Source organism: Chelonia mydas, chromosome 15 (assembly GCF_015237465.2).
Source record: "Chelonia mydas isolate rCheMyd1 chromosome 15, rCheMyd1.pri.v2, whole genome shotgun sequence".
Taxonomy (NCBI): domain Eukaryota; kingdom Metazoa; phylum Chordata; order Testudines; family Cheloniidae; genus Chelonia; species Chelonia mydas.
In genome coordinates, this window is record NC_057856.1 from 25000093 (window position 1) to 25015654 (window position 15562).

The 15562-nt window shown below is 44.0% G+C and overlaps 1 protein-coding gene across 7 annotated transcripts; it reads right to left on the minus strand.

Annotated features, from left to right (window-relative positions):
• Window positions 1–690: 690 nt before the first annotated feature.
• On the minus strand, window positions 691–12619 carry KMT5A (lysine methyltransferase 5A). 7 transcript variants are annotated; one of them, XM_037878659.2, is made up of 8 exons: window positions 12381–12619; window positions 11644–11741; window positions 8574–8730; window positions 6230–6449; window positions 5345–5432; window positions 4841–4900; window positions 3665–3855; window positions 691–2439 (listed from the first exon to the last, which is right to left on the minus strand). In XM_037878659.2, the coding sequence occupies exons 1-8, from the start codon at window positions 12388–12390 to the stop codon at window positions 2229–2231; spliced, it is 1035 nt and encodes a 344-aa protein (XP_037734587.1). In that variant the 5' UTR covers window positions 12391–12619; the 3' UTR covers window positions 691–2228. The 7 variants fall into 7 exon arrangements, with proteins under 7 accessions (XP_037734587.1, XP_037734588.1, XP_037734589.1 ...); XM_037878660.2 differs by having other exon boundaries at window positions 12350–12606; XM_037878661.2 differs by lacking the exon at window positions 4841–4900.
• Window positions 12620–15562: the final 2943 nt, after the last annotated feature.

Genomic DNA, 15562 nt, shown 5'->3' on the forward strand with positions numbered 1-15562 from the left:
GTTTGTGGGAGAGTAAGATAGGGATTCTTCTACATGATAACATGCTAAAGCCAAACTGCATGTTGGTATGAGGCGGTATTCTGCTTAGGATATTGGTCTAACTGCTGAAAGGCTGTACAACAGGAGAGCAGAAAACTCCATTCTCGGTGTCCCACTAGCTTTATTGATGTGTTTCAATGCAGCAGCATCCAACTGTCAATTACAAACAAGGCATGAGTATTTTCATATACAAGGCAGGTAGGTATCGTTAGACCTTGTTTTACAAAAAGGGGAAACTGAGGAACAGAGGTGAAGAGTCACTTGCCCAAGATTGCAGTGAGCCAGTGGTAGAGTAAAGCACAGGTTTGGCCCAGTTCCCAAGTCTGTGCTCTAGCCACTAGCTGACGCTGCAGGGGGAGAAGCTCTTTCAGAACACGGGAATCTGCACACATTTTTGGCTTCTCTATTGGGGGAGAGGGGGGAGGAACTCTACTGTGCCGACATCTAATTCAAATCCCCAAAGTAGCTTGCACACAAAATATATAGTTGATGGTGGTTAGCGAGTTATCAAGCTTCAGAGACTGTGGACATACACATATCCTCCCTCCTGAGCTTTCACTGGATAGAGAAGACAACAGGCATCTAAGGGTTAACCATTTTCACAGCTTGCTTAAAAATATCTGAGACAGAGGCAGGCACTACCACAGCCAATTCATTGTTAATAAATATATATTTTTTTATTTTACAGACACATTTTCTTCAAGTTTTTGTTTTTAAAATACATCACTAAACCAGCTCTCTTGCTGCTGAAACACGTAGGTTGGACTGTATTACCCTGGCTATCACACAAGTGAACACGACTGCCTTGGGTGGTATGCGCAGGAGGAGCAGCCTTGAGAACATGGAGGAGCAGAGGACATTAATAAAGCCACAGACCTCTTGCTGACACATTTTCCATCAACAAGCGTGGCTGGTGGCCTAAGGCCATCTTTCAGCTACACACATGCCAAGCATGCCTTGGCAAACATTTCAATTGATAAGAGTTCATATTCACTGTCTGGATCGCCATTGTATAGCCTTCCCATACCATGGATTTGGTTCCCCCAATAACGAGCCTGAACCTGTGATGTACTGAGCATCTTCTGCAAGGTGCTAAGCACCCTCAACTCCCATTGAAGTCAATGGGACCAGACAGTGCATGACAGCTTACAGGATCAGGCCCTAAGGAATCTACTCTCTTCAATGCATATGCATAACTCCAAAAGCAAAACTGAAGATGCACATGAAGACAAGACTCCTAATTTTGGAAACACTCTGATCCACTTCCAGCATTCACAGTAAATAAATAATTGCGTTTCTGATGTGGCCAATTAACATTGGGAGGTAATATATTTGTAGAGAGAGGCCTTTGTTTTGTTTTCTAAAAAGCCATCTAACAAAACTCCCTTAAATCAGCCACTAACTATAAAAAAGGTACCATCTCAAACTTTTTAGAAAACAGAGTAACGCCCAAAAAGCAATTCCTCATTTTGATGACTCGCACGTTTCATCTTCACATTTCTAATAAGCACCAACCCAGTTTATAAAAATCCAGCTCCATTTGGATTGGAGTTATGTCTCTCTGAAGACGACAGCCAGATTGATCATTCAGTCCCATTATTACAGTGTATTTTGGTGCTTTTGTTGCCAACAAGGGGCATTGCGCTGGAAAAACGACTCCTAGCACAGACTAGTTAATGATGCTAGCAATGCTTCATTCATGAAAAGGTCCTTGGTCAGTCAGTACTAGGTTTAAAAAGGCTGACAAGTAGTCGAATCAATGACTTGAGAGTTAGAACATATGACACATCTGTCACCTTCAAGCTAAAGAGTTGATATCTCCCCCTTTAAAACAGGATACGAAATTTCATTGCAAAAGCAGGAGCACAACCCAAGAGATTCAGATTTGATTTCTTCCCTCCCCCCTTATAAAATATGCATAAGTCTTTGACTGCATGCTCAGGAAGCACTGATCAATCTATTTGCAAAAATGTACAAAACTGAACAATAAAAGTTTCAGTAATCTGCGACCATCTGTTCAAGCCTGTCTGGACACCTGTAACAGATATTTAAATACTACAGCGCAAAAGGTGTTTTTTAAACAATTTTAAAACACCAGAAGCAATCCATTAAGATAGCCGTGTTTTTGTAAAAAAAAAAAAAAACCACACCAACTCTCTTCAACAGTGCTCAGTCCGAAGAAGGATGGATTAGTGTTTCAGCCATGGATGAGCTTCAATGGAAGCTTTGCTCCTGTCTCCATAATCATACAATAGTTCTTCACCCACTTTAATGTCTCGCGAGGCTATCAGTATGAGATGAGGTACGCCGTCAACATCATGAAGCTTTGTTTGACAATTGCCACATTTGCTGTGATTAATCAGCCTTCCCAGACGATTAGTCTCTTTTGTAGCATCGACACTGAAAGAACACACACAGATTGTAAGATTTCTGCACAGCACACACAAGTCACGCTTTCACTACTAGAAGAGGTTAAATCTGTACTGAAAATCAAGAGATGAAAGAAATTGTGTGCAGTCAGCACAAGGCTTGAAAACAGACAAAAAAAAATACTAAAGATCCTGATGCCACTACTGCCCTGATAGGCAGAACAAGCTTAACCAAACTGCTCTTGCAAATCTAATTACCACAAGTCAACCCCCCACAGCATACGTTCATCACAACTTTACGTCTTTCAACTCAACCATGGATTTCTTCTAGAACTGACATCTTAGAGTCATTTACTGAGCTTTTTGTGGAGCCCTTTCTTCTCTAGATGTTGCTTCCTCCCCATTAGCAGCCATCAAGCAACCACCCAGAAGGGCCTGCGGTCTTACACGCAGCTTCCTCAGAAGATAAGGTGGAAGGTATGTATTGTGCCAGCCAGGAAAAGGATGCACAGCTACCAATAAAGACCCCTGCTCCTTTAAGACTGGGTATACTTAAGTGTCCAACCCATGCTCAGTCTCCACTGACGGGAATATTCCCAAAGTTGGTCCACACGTTGCTGTGCCACAGCATCTACCTGAAGATGTATAGTGCCTATCACTATAGCATCTCAACTCAGGTGTCACTGGGGCAGCATAGTAGAAGTCAGACCATTACAATCTAGACTTGTCAAACATATTTAATATGTAGGACTGTTACAAGACGACTTAAATTCCAATATTTAATAGATCCTAGTTACTGATTTAATCAGCTGCAGCAATTTTAAGTAAATCATGGTATATTACTACTCTCTTCAATTCTTGACCTGTTTTTACAAGCAAAAATCCAGCCTGGTGAGGAAGGTTAACATATAGAGGTAAATAAAGCTAGTCAGAAAGCCAGATTCTTAGCTCTGCTGCTGGTCTATGAACCTCAAATCCCAGATCTATCCACTAAAACATATGGTCTCTTAATTCCAATTTCACTCATTATAACCAGAAGAGATGATGCCCAGCATGTAGTTTTGAATGTTTAAGCAATAGGAGTGAAAAAATGTATTCAAATAAAAAGCAAATCTCAAGGTAAATCTTGAGCTTGGAACTTTTACACTTTGCAGGAAAACTGAAAGATCTGGCACCTTCAAAGCTTCATCCACTTATTCCATTATTATATTCCTTATATAAAAAAACTTTAAAAAAAAACACAATCAAAAGCTTACCAGTACATTTTGCTTAAATACTGAAAGTAGTACATATAGCAGCCTGTGGATGGATCTTGGGCATACACAGCTTCTCGCTTTTTAGCATCCATGATCTCTATGAGATCCCCATGATATTCTACCACAAATTCTCCTCGACTGAAGTGTTTGGTAGCAATTACCCCTCTCCCTTTACCGTCAATGAAATCAATCTGTCAAGGAGAAAAGGAGCTCAGTTAGCAAAGCTGCAAAATATTTAAACTGTTCCAAGTAAATCTGTTTCCTACCTATTTGGGGGAAAGGGAACCTACAAGGATTTGTCGTTGAGACGTTAGCACCAATATTAGAGTGTGGCACATATGAACAAGTATTTTAGATAGCAAGATATGGCAGCATATTGCACACCTTTAGGGGAGATACATGGGATGAACTTAGGGATGCAGATCACCAGATATTTAGATAGACTATTTCCTAGATAAAAAAAGACCAATGTCAACCGGACAGTAAATGCAGAAAAGTGGGATTAGTCCTCTTTTTATAGCAATTATTTGTTTTCTTTGAGCAGTGGGGGGTGGAGTTAGTCTTTCCATTGCAGACTAGGAGATACCCTCAGTGTCCAATTTGGCTGCAACATAAAATAACAGTTAGAGATGCAGAAAGGCCTATCATGGAAGCTAGTCTAGTCCAGAGCCAATACAGTCTTGTTCCCTACAACATATTATCTAATCCATCACTTCATTGGATCACTATTCCACTGCTTAACATACACAAGGGAAGTTTTTCTGCTACTAGCACAGAAGTTTCCTTATTAATTCAAACACATCACTTTTCGGTATAGCCCTTTCAAATACCCTAAATGATTTCTTCAAACATTAAAGACTGAACAGCTTCAGGAGTTCTGATCAGATAATATGAAGTCTAGAAATTAAGTTTTAGTTTCCCCCACACATACCAGTTTAGCAGGACAAGAAGTACACTCTTACTTCTGAAAGGGAAAAACAGCAACAAGACCCCCAAGCAGTGAGCAGACTTAACTCCAGTAATTGTGATACTAGCTAATAAACTGATAGTGGCTCTCCTATCACCACACTCCCCTTCAATGCCACATGGAAAAGCCTACGTATGCTGTTCAGTGACATAATAAAATTTTACCATACAGATGCAGTGTCATGCTATTTAAGCTGGTGTTGCAGTTACCTTCATTCCTTCTTCTTTCCCACTTTCAATTAATTCATCTATTCTCCTCTTTTCCTCAGTCTGCAAAAAGAAAAACCCATAGTATTGCTACTAGGATTTCTGCAGGGTTTTTTAAGCTAAGTGTTTTAGGAAGGTGTTTATCTGGTAATCTCACTTTTCTAAGCACTCTGTGCTGCTCTATTTAGAGTTCAAGCATGTCAGTTTTGTCAGAAATATTACAACATTGAAAAGAAAATTTCAAATTGCGCTCCAGGAATGTGCAGTTTTTCCTTTATGAGCAGCTGGAAGGCATCATAAAGAAATCCAAATTTAGGTTTTGCTGTTTATGAGGAAGTGTTGTATTAACATAGTTATACTGTGCATTTGTTATTTGCTCTTTACCTAAGATCTATCCTAGATAGTACTTTGGAGATTACAAGTATCTGCATTCATCCTACGAAGTTTTCATTTAACTAGCAGCATGGAAAACTGCCAGGATTCGATGGGTTATACAAAAAGCACTACCTGCAATTCAGTTTTGCTCTTCCGGGAACTTCTTCTAACAGGGTAATAGTCTGTCACTTTTCGATTCTGTGATGTTTTTCCTTGCGCTCTGAGGGATAAGGAAAAGATACATAAATACTTCAGCTTTTCTGGCCTCACTGTCCTAACCCAAAAAGGACAAGAAGCTTTTCCTTCCAAGACAGTGATTTGAGAGATGGCTGGTCAGAACTAAAGATTTTTTTAATCCGCACCCTTCATTCTGATACAACGCTTTGTACACCTCCATGCTTCCCCACCTGGCCTCATTACCAATACTTCAGCTCAAACTCTTGAGATGAGAAAAAAAAAGCAGGTATTTCTTGAAGTGTAGAGAATTAGCTCAAATTACTATTATACAGCACCTGTGTGTGTGTCTCAACCTAAGATGCTCTAGAATTTCCATCATTAAAGCTGCTCCATGGTTGGCTGCAGCAGGAGATGGAAGCATCCATCACACGGTGAAACCTTGGCTTATGCTACTCATGCAAAAGTGAGCTTAGATACCAGCTCAGCCATCAGACCACTAGCTATAAAGGTAATATCCTGGGTCTGGCCAAAGAACTTCTTGTTTTGCCCCCCTCAAAAATGAGGTCTTAACCACTTTTGTTAGTTCCCATTAGTTAAGATTAGTGGAAATGCTCACCAATTTATACACAAGCTAGAAAGCAGTATGTTCAAGAAAAAAATCCTTTGCAAGGCACATATCAGTGCTTACATCACAGTACAGAATTTATATTAAGTTGTTCTTTAGGGTAGGTTTCAGAAGAAAATCCCTAAGCCTCTATAGCAGAAAATATTTCTGGCACATTTGCTTAAAAAAAATTCCAAAATATGGCATATGGCTGCCTTTGCTCCCACGTCACCTACTTTCTCCTTGGTCCAGGTTTTGCTTTTACCACCTTCTTCTGAGCTTGCTTTGCATTTGCTGCATCAGTAGAATCAGAAGGCAGAGGCATGCTTTTCTGTGTTTCTGCAGCTTCTTGTTTTTGATTAGGAAGAGACGCTGAAGAATTACACCCACTTTCTTTATCATTCTGATCTTCTGGTTTTATAGCACCTTCTATTGTATTAACAGTCCTTTTTTTCCCTGTGGATGGAAAATGTAGGACAGACTAACTTAAGGTGTCTTCTAGCTTTCCTTTCTTCTACATCACAAAGCGCCCTAAACTCTTAAAGATTTCTAACCTGTATTTTATCTGTAAAAAAGTTACGGGGAGGGAAGGGGAAACATATTGTATTTCTTCTGTTACACAGCAAAATAAGTAGTCATAAGGACCAAGTTATCTGTTATGCATCATGAGTCTAATTCCTACAGGTTCTAAAGGGTGGAGGAAAGGATCTGAACCCAAGCATTTTGTCTAGTTAAAGATATTAGCCAGACAAAGAATTTCCGAAGTCTCAACATCGCAGACACTACAAAGGGAGTTCTGTAACAACTGCATGATTGTCCAAGCCAGCAAGTTTGCCATATTGAACTCTAAAACTAGCATGACAACTAGATGAATATTCTGCAAGGAAAGAGTGACTACAGGAGTCTGCTGGGGTACTGTAGTTCCATACTTTGTGGCAGCAGCTATTGGTATCAAGAGGCCAATGCCATCAAAAAAAAAACCCACACCACGCAATAGAAACAGAAGAGGAATCAAAATTGCTGTTCCTATTATACACATTGTAACAAATGTACATGCTGCAGCTGGTACAATCAGTAAATGCAGACTCAGAATGTGGGTGGTAGTCTCTAGGATTCCTGGTAGATTCTCAAGGTAAATGGCTCAAAAAACCCAGATACAACATTCTAGACCTTCACCTGGCCTAAACTGACCTCATTATGGCCTAGATTCAGCAAAACATGTGCTTAATTTTAAATTAGTTTTAAGAGCCTTGCTGAATAGGGATGAGATTACTCACATGCTTAAAGTTGAGTACATGCTTCAGTATTTTGCTGAATTGGAGTCTTTATCAGAAACCTCTAGGGGGCCTCAGGCAGTCATCACTTACATCAATGCAAGTCTTTCCTCTGATTTCAATAAAGATTGGAACAGACCCCCCCAGTCACTGTCAAATTGAAATCCGAGTACTCTTACCATCTATCCTCAGTGCCCTCACTTTGGATGGGGGAAGGTTCTTTATTTCTGAAACATTTTCTATTGGCCCATCCAAGCCACTTTTACAAAAGGACACGCTTTTATTTTACTGGCTTTTTCTTTGTTGCTGGGTTTGCAGCTAGGTTGATGTGGCTTAAGGCTGAAGCCATTTTTTTTTTCTGTTTAATGGAAATGTGAACTGTTTTTTTTAAAATGGCACCCAGGTACCACCGCGACTGGTGCTTAAGAAATCCTTGTAATAAACAAGCAGCAGTAAAACTAGTTAGGGTCAGACTAATTCCATGAACACAGGAAGAGGAGATGTTAACTGCATGCAACTCAGTGTCTTGTACATACAAATTTTCAGATAAGATTTGTATCCTGGTTAACTAAGTAAAAATGTTTTTAATAAGAAGTGCTAAAATTGTTGAGAGCTGAAGGTTTAACAGATCAATGACTCTCAAACTATCTATGAAACATTCCCTTTTGGTGTGCAGAGCTACTTCTGTCACAATGAAAAAGCAGCTACCAGTTTTCAAGCACTGGTGGTCGAGCCCAAGAATCAGTTTTCAAAAGATTGTTTCCCCTATCGCACCCGTAGCGATCTATACAGACACTAAACTTAAATACTGGCACCTCTCTTCACACTACATGGCTGCTTCATACCTTTCTTGGCTTGGTGTTTCCTTGGCATTAATTCAACAGTAATTAAATTTGTGGAGAAAACCAACTCTGGGTAATAAACATGGAAAGGAGGACAAGCCAAACTGCAAAGTGACCCACAGAGATTAAATACAAATCGGGGATGCAGGCAATTTAGGGAATATTGAGAATTAACTATTTAAGTCCTACACCAGGAAAAGAAAACAAATAAACCAAGAGACAAAACGAGAGGGAAATTTTAACCAAGCAGCTACATCATTTAATTTAAGTGAAATTGGTAAAGAGATCAGTATTAGCAAGAGAGTTGAAATTCCATATATTCTAACTATTTGCTGGGAAGGCAGGGGGTCTATACAAAAGGGATCTTAAGTTGTACCCAATTTGAAAGGTTGAGGAAAAAGTCACAGGGCCAGACAAGGCATGTTTTCTAACCCATAGGCAAGCTGTTGTAAGGTCAATCTTACCGTCTCCTCTTTTGCATGTTTCATTTAGTGTTTTGCCTTGACATTTCACCTCATGATGCATGACTGAGTTTTCCTCTTGAAGGGGTGGACGAGCCCCAGGAGATTTGTTAGGGCTTAGGTAGGTGTAGATTTTGGACTGCCCAAGAAATACGTTCTCCTAAAACAGAGAGCCAATAAAGCTCATTACATCAAAGAAATCTCAAGTCTCCAGTTGGTATCTGGATCATGCTACATAGGCCAACACCTACATTACTGCAGCATATTTTGCATCTGAATAGCAGAGGATGCATCTATATCCATCTGTGTATAAAACCATCTATGTTCAAAACCATATCTCTCTGGCTGGTAATAGCTTGAACAAAACTTACCATGCAAATTCTCAGCACAGAGACACTTCCTCAAAAACAAATTAAATGCATCAAGTTAGTTGAATTAAGTGTTAGAGTACAGGCCTAAATGCTTTTCTTGAATGTGTACATAGCTTCTAATGACTTAAACACAAGGTGCAATGCTGGTCTCTGAGGGCAGCATTTGGTGCCAATATTTTTTCCATGGATCTACGTATACTTAAGGTGCTCTCTCAAATGCTTCTTATTTTTAATAGAATATTTAATTTTTGATAATTTTTCTCTACAGTACTGCAGACCAGAGACAAGTATATTCCATTATTTAGGGAGCGGATATTCCTCCTGAAATTGCATTAAGAAAAACAAGCAACAAAATTGATCTAAGGCTAGTTTTTTAAAAACTCAGTTTTGGTAATTCTTTGCAGTTTCTCTTCCCACCCCCATTCCAAAAATCAACTCTAGAACACACATCAATACCTACAGTATACAGAGGTACCAATGACATCAGAAAGAACTGTCTAACCAATTTTAAAATTAATCAGCATTGTTTCTGGTGCATTGTATGAACAGGTTAGAAAGCACTCCAGAATCTGCTACTTATGAGGTAGGTACCGAATGATGCTAACTGTACTCTGACAATGTAGAATCTGATGAATGAAGTTGGACTCTGAAGTTTGTTCTCCATGACACACTGCCTCATGTGAAATTACTGTCCCTCAAAGACAGTATCTGCAATATTCAGATTGGGCAGGTATATCGTAGTATGACATAACAGTACCTATCTCAAGGGTTGTGGCTCAGAATCTTAGCTTTTAATTTTAAAGTCTCTGCTTGTTAGGATTATAAAAAAAACAAATCTGAAAAATGTGAGCCAAGCATAACCAATGCAGGGAAGATTTGTCTGGGTCTGGAACAATAGCTCTGAGAGGTGTGAATTTACCCACACATCTCAGGAGGTGTGAACTCAGATGCTGAGTGATGACATTTAAGTGTCATCATTGTTTATATGAGCAATGAAGGGGGGGGGGAAATCACAGATCTGCGCACTCATTTTGGCATCATGAATAGATGGTGTTTGGGAGAGAACATCTATTAAATTTTCCTCCATCTGCTCAATCAAGAACGAGCTCAGGAACACAGCAGAGCCCAGAAGAGCACTTAGCCCCATTAAGGATCTCACAGGCATATTTAGAGTGAGCCAAACTCCAGGAGCCCATGGACATATTTAGAGAACATGCACAATCTACCATGAGTGGTGCCTCATTCCTGTGATGTAAGAGCACAAGAATGGCCATACTGTGTCAGACCAATGGTCTGACTAGCCCAGTATCCTGTCTTCCAACACTGGCCAGTGCCAGATGCTTCAGAGAAAGTGAACAGAACAGGGTTATTTATCGAGTGATTCACCCCCATCATCCAGTCCCAGCCTCTGTACTTGTGTGGGAAGGGCTTATGTTGGGGGCTTAGAAGAGTACAACCACCGTCTCCCAGTTTAACTCCTAGGTGTCTATCTAGTGAATTTGATTGTTCAACCCCATGGTGTTATGATGTGTTGAAGTAATTTAGCCAGAACCAAGATTGCCTTGGGTATATTTCTTACACAAAAAATTGATTTTAAGATGTAACAAATAAAAAATATATATATTTTCACTAAAAAAAGGAACCTTACACTAAAGCATGAAATGTACCACATATTCCAGCATATAGGTGCAAAAGCACTGAAAATTAAAGGGAGCCTATTGTGGAACATAGGTATGTTTTAAGTTTAAAAACTGATAAACTGCTTATTGTTATAACCATAGGGTTCTGTGTCTGAATTAGTCATAATTTGTAATCTTTATCTAATAGCAGAATTGTGTTAGTTCCTGGGCATTTAAAGGCTCACTCAGCTTGTTTAGCTGCATTTATAAGTGAATACACCCCCCCCCCAGAAGTCAACCCCCTTCACAAGTCTATAAATATTTTTCTTCTTTCTGTAGCATTTAGGTCCCAATTTTGTGGGCACTTACGGATTCGCTAACTTCAATGCGACTAATCACATGCTAAAAGTATTTGGAAGACCCGGGCTTTAAGACTGCAAATTCTTCCAGGCAGGGAAGGAGACAGTCATTGTATGTGTTCACACAGCTACCATAAGCCCTTCTGCTGCCACCTGACTCCCACAGACAGACCCTTAGGACCAGCCAAAGCCTCAATGAATGGGGATCAGCTTGCGAGACTGGGGCTCCAGTAAAGCTCTGATCCTGTCTAGGGCTTGCAAGGCTGCTGCAGTAACGTCGTCCTGCCAGCACTTACACGCGTAACTTTACTCACGTGAGCAGACCCATTGACTTCAGCGCGGCGAGTTCCTCCCGGGTGCAAGCAGCGGCGGGGCCAGGCCCGTGGAGCGGCCCCGCGGGACAGCTGCATGGCCACGTCTGCCTGGGCGGAGAGCAGCTCCGGGCGCCCCTTAGCCGGGGCTCGCCGCGCACGGGCCCAGGCTGGCTGCAAGGGGCGGCCCTTTCCCCACACCCCGACTCCTCCTCCCCGCGCTCCTGCAGCCTCGCCCTGCCCTGGGAGGAGCCGGGGCGTTCGCCTTACTCCCCCGTCCGCGCTTCCCCGGGCCCGCTCCAGCCGCCCCTCAGCAGCCCGGGCTCGGGAGTGGCAGGAAATAACCTTTCCGGCCAGGGCCCAGACCCCGGCGCCCCGGTGTGGGGCGGGCGCGGGGCGGGCACGGCGCTTACCCCGTTCATCCTGGGGCGGCCGGGCCCCCTCCTCTCGGTGCTCTCCGGAGCCGTCGCCGCCTCCGCTTTGCCTTCCCGGGGCTTGGACATGGTCTTGCCTAGGGGAGAGCAGGGGGTGGGGGCGTCAGAGCCATGCCCGGAGCCGCTTCAGTCCCCAGCAGCGGCCGGAGCCGCCGCCACCTGCGCCATGTTTCAAGGGCTCGGTGCAGGGACAGGCCGGCCCAGCTCGCACCCCGCACGGGGGAGGAGCGCCGCCGCGCCCCCCCTCCACCCCTGCGCTGCCAAGGACACGCTGCCCCCCAGGGGAGCCCAGAGCAGCAGGAGAGAGGGCAAACCAGCCTGGGCTGAGGGAGCAGGTGTCTGACACACACACCCCGCCCCGCAACACACGCCTCCTAGACCCCACAATATACCCCCAATCTACCCACTCACGCCGCCCTCCGTAAGATATACACCCCTCAATCACCCCGACCGGGACCCAGCCCCCATATAGCCCCATACCACCGCCCCCACGTCACACCTACCCTCTATGTAGCCCCCTCCCCTCAAGAACCCCAGCTCCATTCACACCCACCCAGGCCGCAGCGCCCCTCGCACCCCACGTGCCTCCGCCAACCCACTCACTCCCTGCCCCCTTCTCTCTGCCCCCATAGGCGCCCAGCCACCAGCCCCTACACATGCCCGCTCAGGCCCTTCCATAACTTACCCTCCCCCCCAGCACCTGTCAGGGCGGGTACCTTTAGCCATGGCTCCGAGAGCGGAGCCAAGCCCGGCTCAGAGCTGTCGCAGCAGGAGGCCCCCCCCTCCGAGAACCTTCAGGGTTCTCAGTGTAGCCGAACTGCTCCAAAGAGATACACTGAGCCGCTCTCTGCTGCCTGATTGGCGCTCCCACGTGCCTATCACACCACCCCCGATCTTTGATTGGTGCGCAGGCAAACGTCCCGCCGTCTCCTATTCCATGCGAGCCATCCGAGTCAGCGCGGCTGCCTCCCAGTAAGGGTGTTTAAATGTGCGTCCCCTGGTCGCTGATTGGCCAGTGCGAAGAACAAGGGGCCTGTGATTGGAGGCCAGACCAGAAGTTCTCCCTCCTTTGCTAGGCTGCGCCATGTGGGTGAGAGTTCTGGATCGCTTGACAATAGCCTCACGTACCCCTAGTGTGGGGTTCAAGTTGGTTGTACATACGAGTTCTATAGGGAACAGTGCAGAATACCCTACATACACAAATCTCTCCCCACTTGGCCAAATCTTTGGCTCTATACTATTCCCTTCCCAGCATCTCCCTCCCACCAAGTCTTATCATAGAATATCAGGGTTGGAAGGGACCTCAGGAGGTCATGTAGTCCGACCCGCTGCTCAAAAAGCAGGACCAATCCCCAATTTTTGCCCCAGATCCCTAAATGGCCCCCTTAAGGGTTGGACTCACAACCCTGGATTTAGCAGACCAATGCTCAAACCACTGAGCTATCCCTCCCGCCTCCAACATGCTCAAGAAAAGAAGTAGATCCAACCGGCAATTTTTCCTACTTGAGCTAAATTATATTTGGAGCCCTGCAAAGACAACGCTTACTCCCCTGAGACTGCAAAACTCTTCTGCTGAGCTCTGTGTATCCTGCTAACTAGAGCCAGTCCCAAGAGATTTGGCTATGTGCACATATGCACATCGGGATGGGATTACATGTGAGGGTGTGACATTTAAAAAGTGCCGTGAATTGACAAATATGATGAACACAGACCTTGCACATTTTATTTTAAACAAAGCATTCAGCTCCCAGGAACTGAAAGAGCATGGTTATAGTTTCTGCGTTGTACTTCCCAACACCAGGAAGTACAGAACACAGGCCTGAAGCCCTATCCACTAAACCTGGGGTGGCCAACCTGAGCCTGAGAAGGAGGCAGAATTTACCAATGTACATTGCCAAAGAGCCACAGTAATACGTGGCAGCACCCCATCAGCTCCCCCCACCCTGCTGCCAGCGCCCCCCCTCCCCACACCTCCCAATCAGCTGTTTCGTGGCATGCAGGAGGCTCTGGGGGGAGGGGGAAGGAGTGAGGGCACAGCAGGCTCAAGGGAGGGGGCAGGAAGGGGTGGAGTGGGGGCAGGGCCTGTGGCAGAGCCAGGAGTTGAGCAGTGAGCACCCCCCCAGCACATTGGAAAGTTGGCGCCTGTAGCTCCAGCCCCAGAGTTGGTGCCTGGACAAGGAGCTGCATATTAACTTCTGAAGAGCTGCATGTGGCTTCGGAGCCACAGGTTGGCCACCCCTGCCCTAAACCATATATCATGGTTGCAGGGTTACATTCAGGGCCGGATTCCTAATTTAAAACAAAATGATCACAATTATGGCATTGAGGCTATTAAAGCTATACTAAACTTGCCTTTTAATTAACATAAAGCTGTTCGGTGATTACATTTCAGTCTTAAAAGGTAGAATATAAATATAGTTAATTTAAAATAGCCTACTTCTTACTTTAGAACAGCTGTTATATTAGTTTCTTTCTGGGAGGGAGTTTGGTGCAGGAGGGCATTCTGACCTGGGGCAGGCGGTTGGGGAGTAGGAGGGGGTGTGGGGTCTGAGAGGGAGTTTGGGTGCAGGAGGGGATTCTGACCTGGGGAAGAGGGTTGGGGTTCAGGAGGGGGAGTCAGGTGCAGGCTCCAGCCAGGAGGCGCTTACCACAGGTGGCTCCTGGCTGTCGGCGCAGCAGGGCTCAGGCAGGCTGCCTGCCTGCCATAGCCCCATGCCACTCCTGGAAGTGGCTGACTGCTGGCACGTCTCTGCACGCCCCTGGGGGGAGGGGAACAGCATGTCTCTGTGCACTACAATCGACAGGTTGGTGACCACTGAATTGTATATAATTATAGATTTATTTTTGCAGGGCCCCCCTCAGCCCGAGGCTCTGGGCTGCAGCCCCTAAAGTCCCTGCATTAATCTGGCCCTGGTTACATTGTTGGCAGTCCTAGCAGAGAGGTCAAGATGTGATTGGGCAGTGGAGACTGAACTATCTTCTCCATTTTAGAGGTAGTTCCTCAAAGTCTATCTCTTCACTGACCCAAAATGGTGGGGTTTTACAGCAACCAGCATTATCTAGTTATCTTGTTGTAAAATTCTACTGTGAATGAGGCTGTGTATTTTTTACCCCAAGGTAGCTAAGTAAGGTCAGCCATAGGTAGTGGTAAGGTTTAGTGTTGACCAATGTATCTATTTAAGCATTTATACCAAGTGGATCAGCAGGATATCTGAGCTCTTTACAGATTCTGGGTCTGATTTTGCTATTCAAACTCACACTCTACTTCTGAAATCACTTACCGTGTAAGCTAATATTTCACCACATGAGTAATGGAATCAGCACGGATGCTTTACAACTAAACACAACAATAGCAAATTTCTTTCTCTCTGCTTCTCAGCGGTTATATTTTGTTTCTGTTGCCTTTCTATTATGGAGGAGTGGTAGTAAGACCATAGTTAAGGTTCCATCAAGGGTTTCAGTTTTACAGGGTAATGATTTGTTAATATAGTCTAAATCTTTTGAGAATAAAGCCCAAAATAGAAACATAGTTTTCAAGGTCTAATTTTCTGTGTATATCTTAGACAGAGCTGATTTTTATTTTGCGAAATATTAGTAGTAGGGTTGTGGGTAAGCTAAGTCAGAGAAACTTCAGAATAAACTCGCAATCAGGGCTGATGTGTGTTGGGACAGTGTGTTGGAAGTTTTACTGCTGTTCCCTGCAGTGTATCTGTTCTGTGAATAAAGAACTGCAATTTCCAGAGGTGTTAAACCTGCAGCTGTTACAAGCATAAATTTAACACACACACAGGAAAGATTCTTTAATAATCAATGTTTTAGATGTCAAACCACTAGAGAATGTGTAGAAGATGGGCCACTGGAGGTCCAAATACACACTTTTGACAAAATCAGAAGTTTC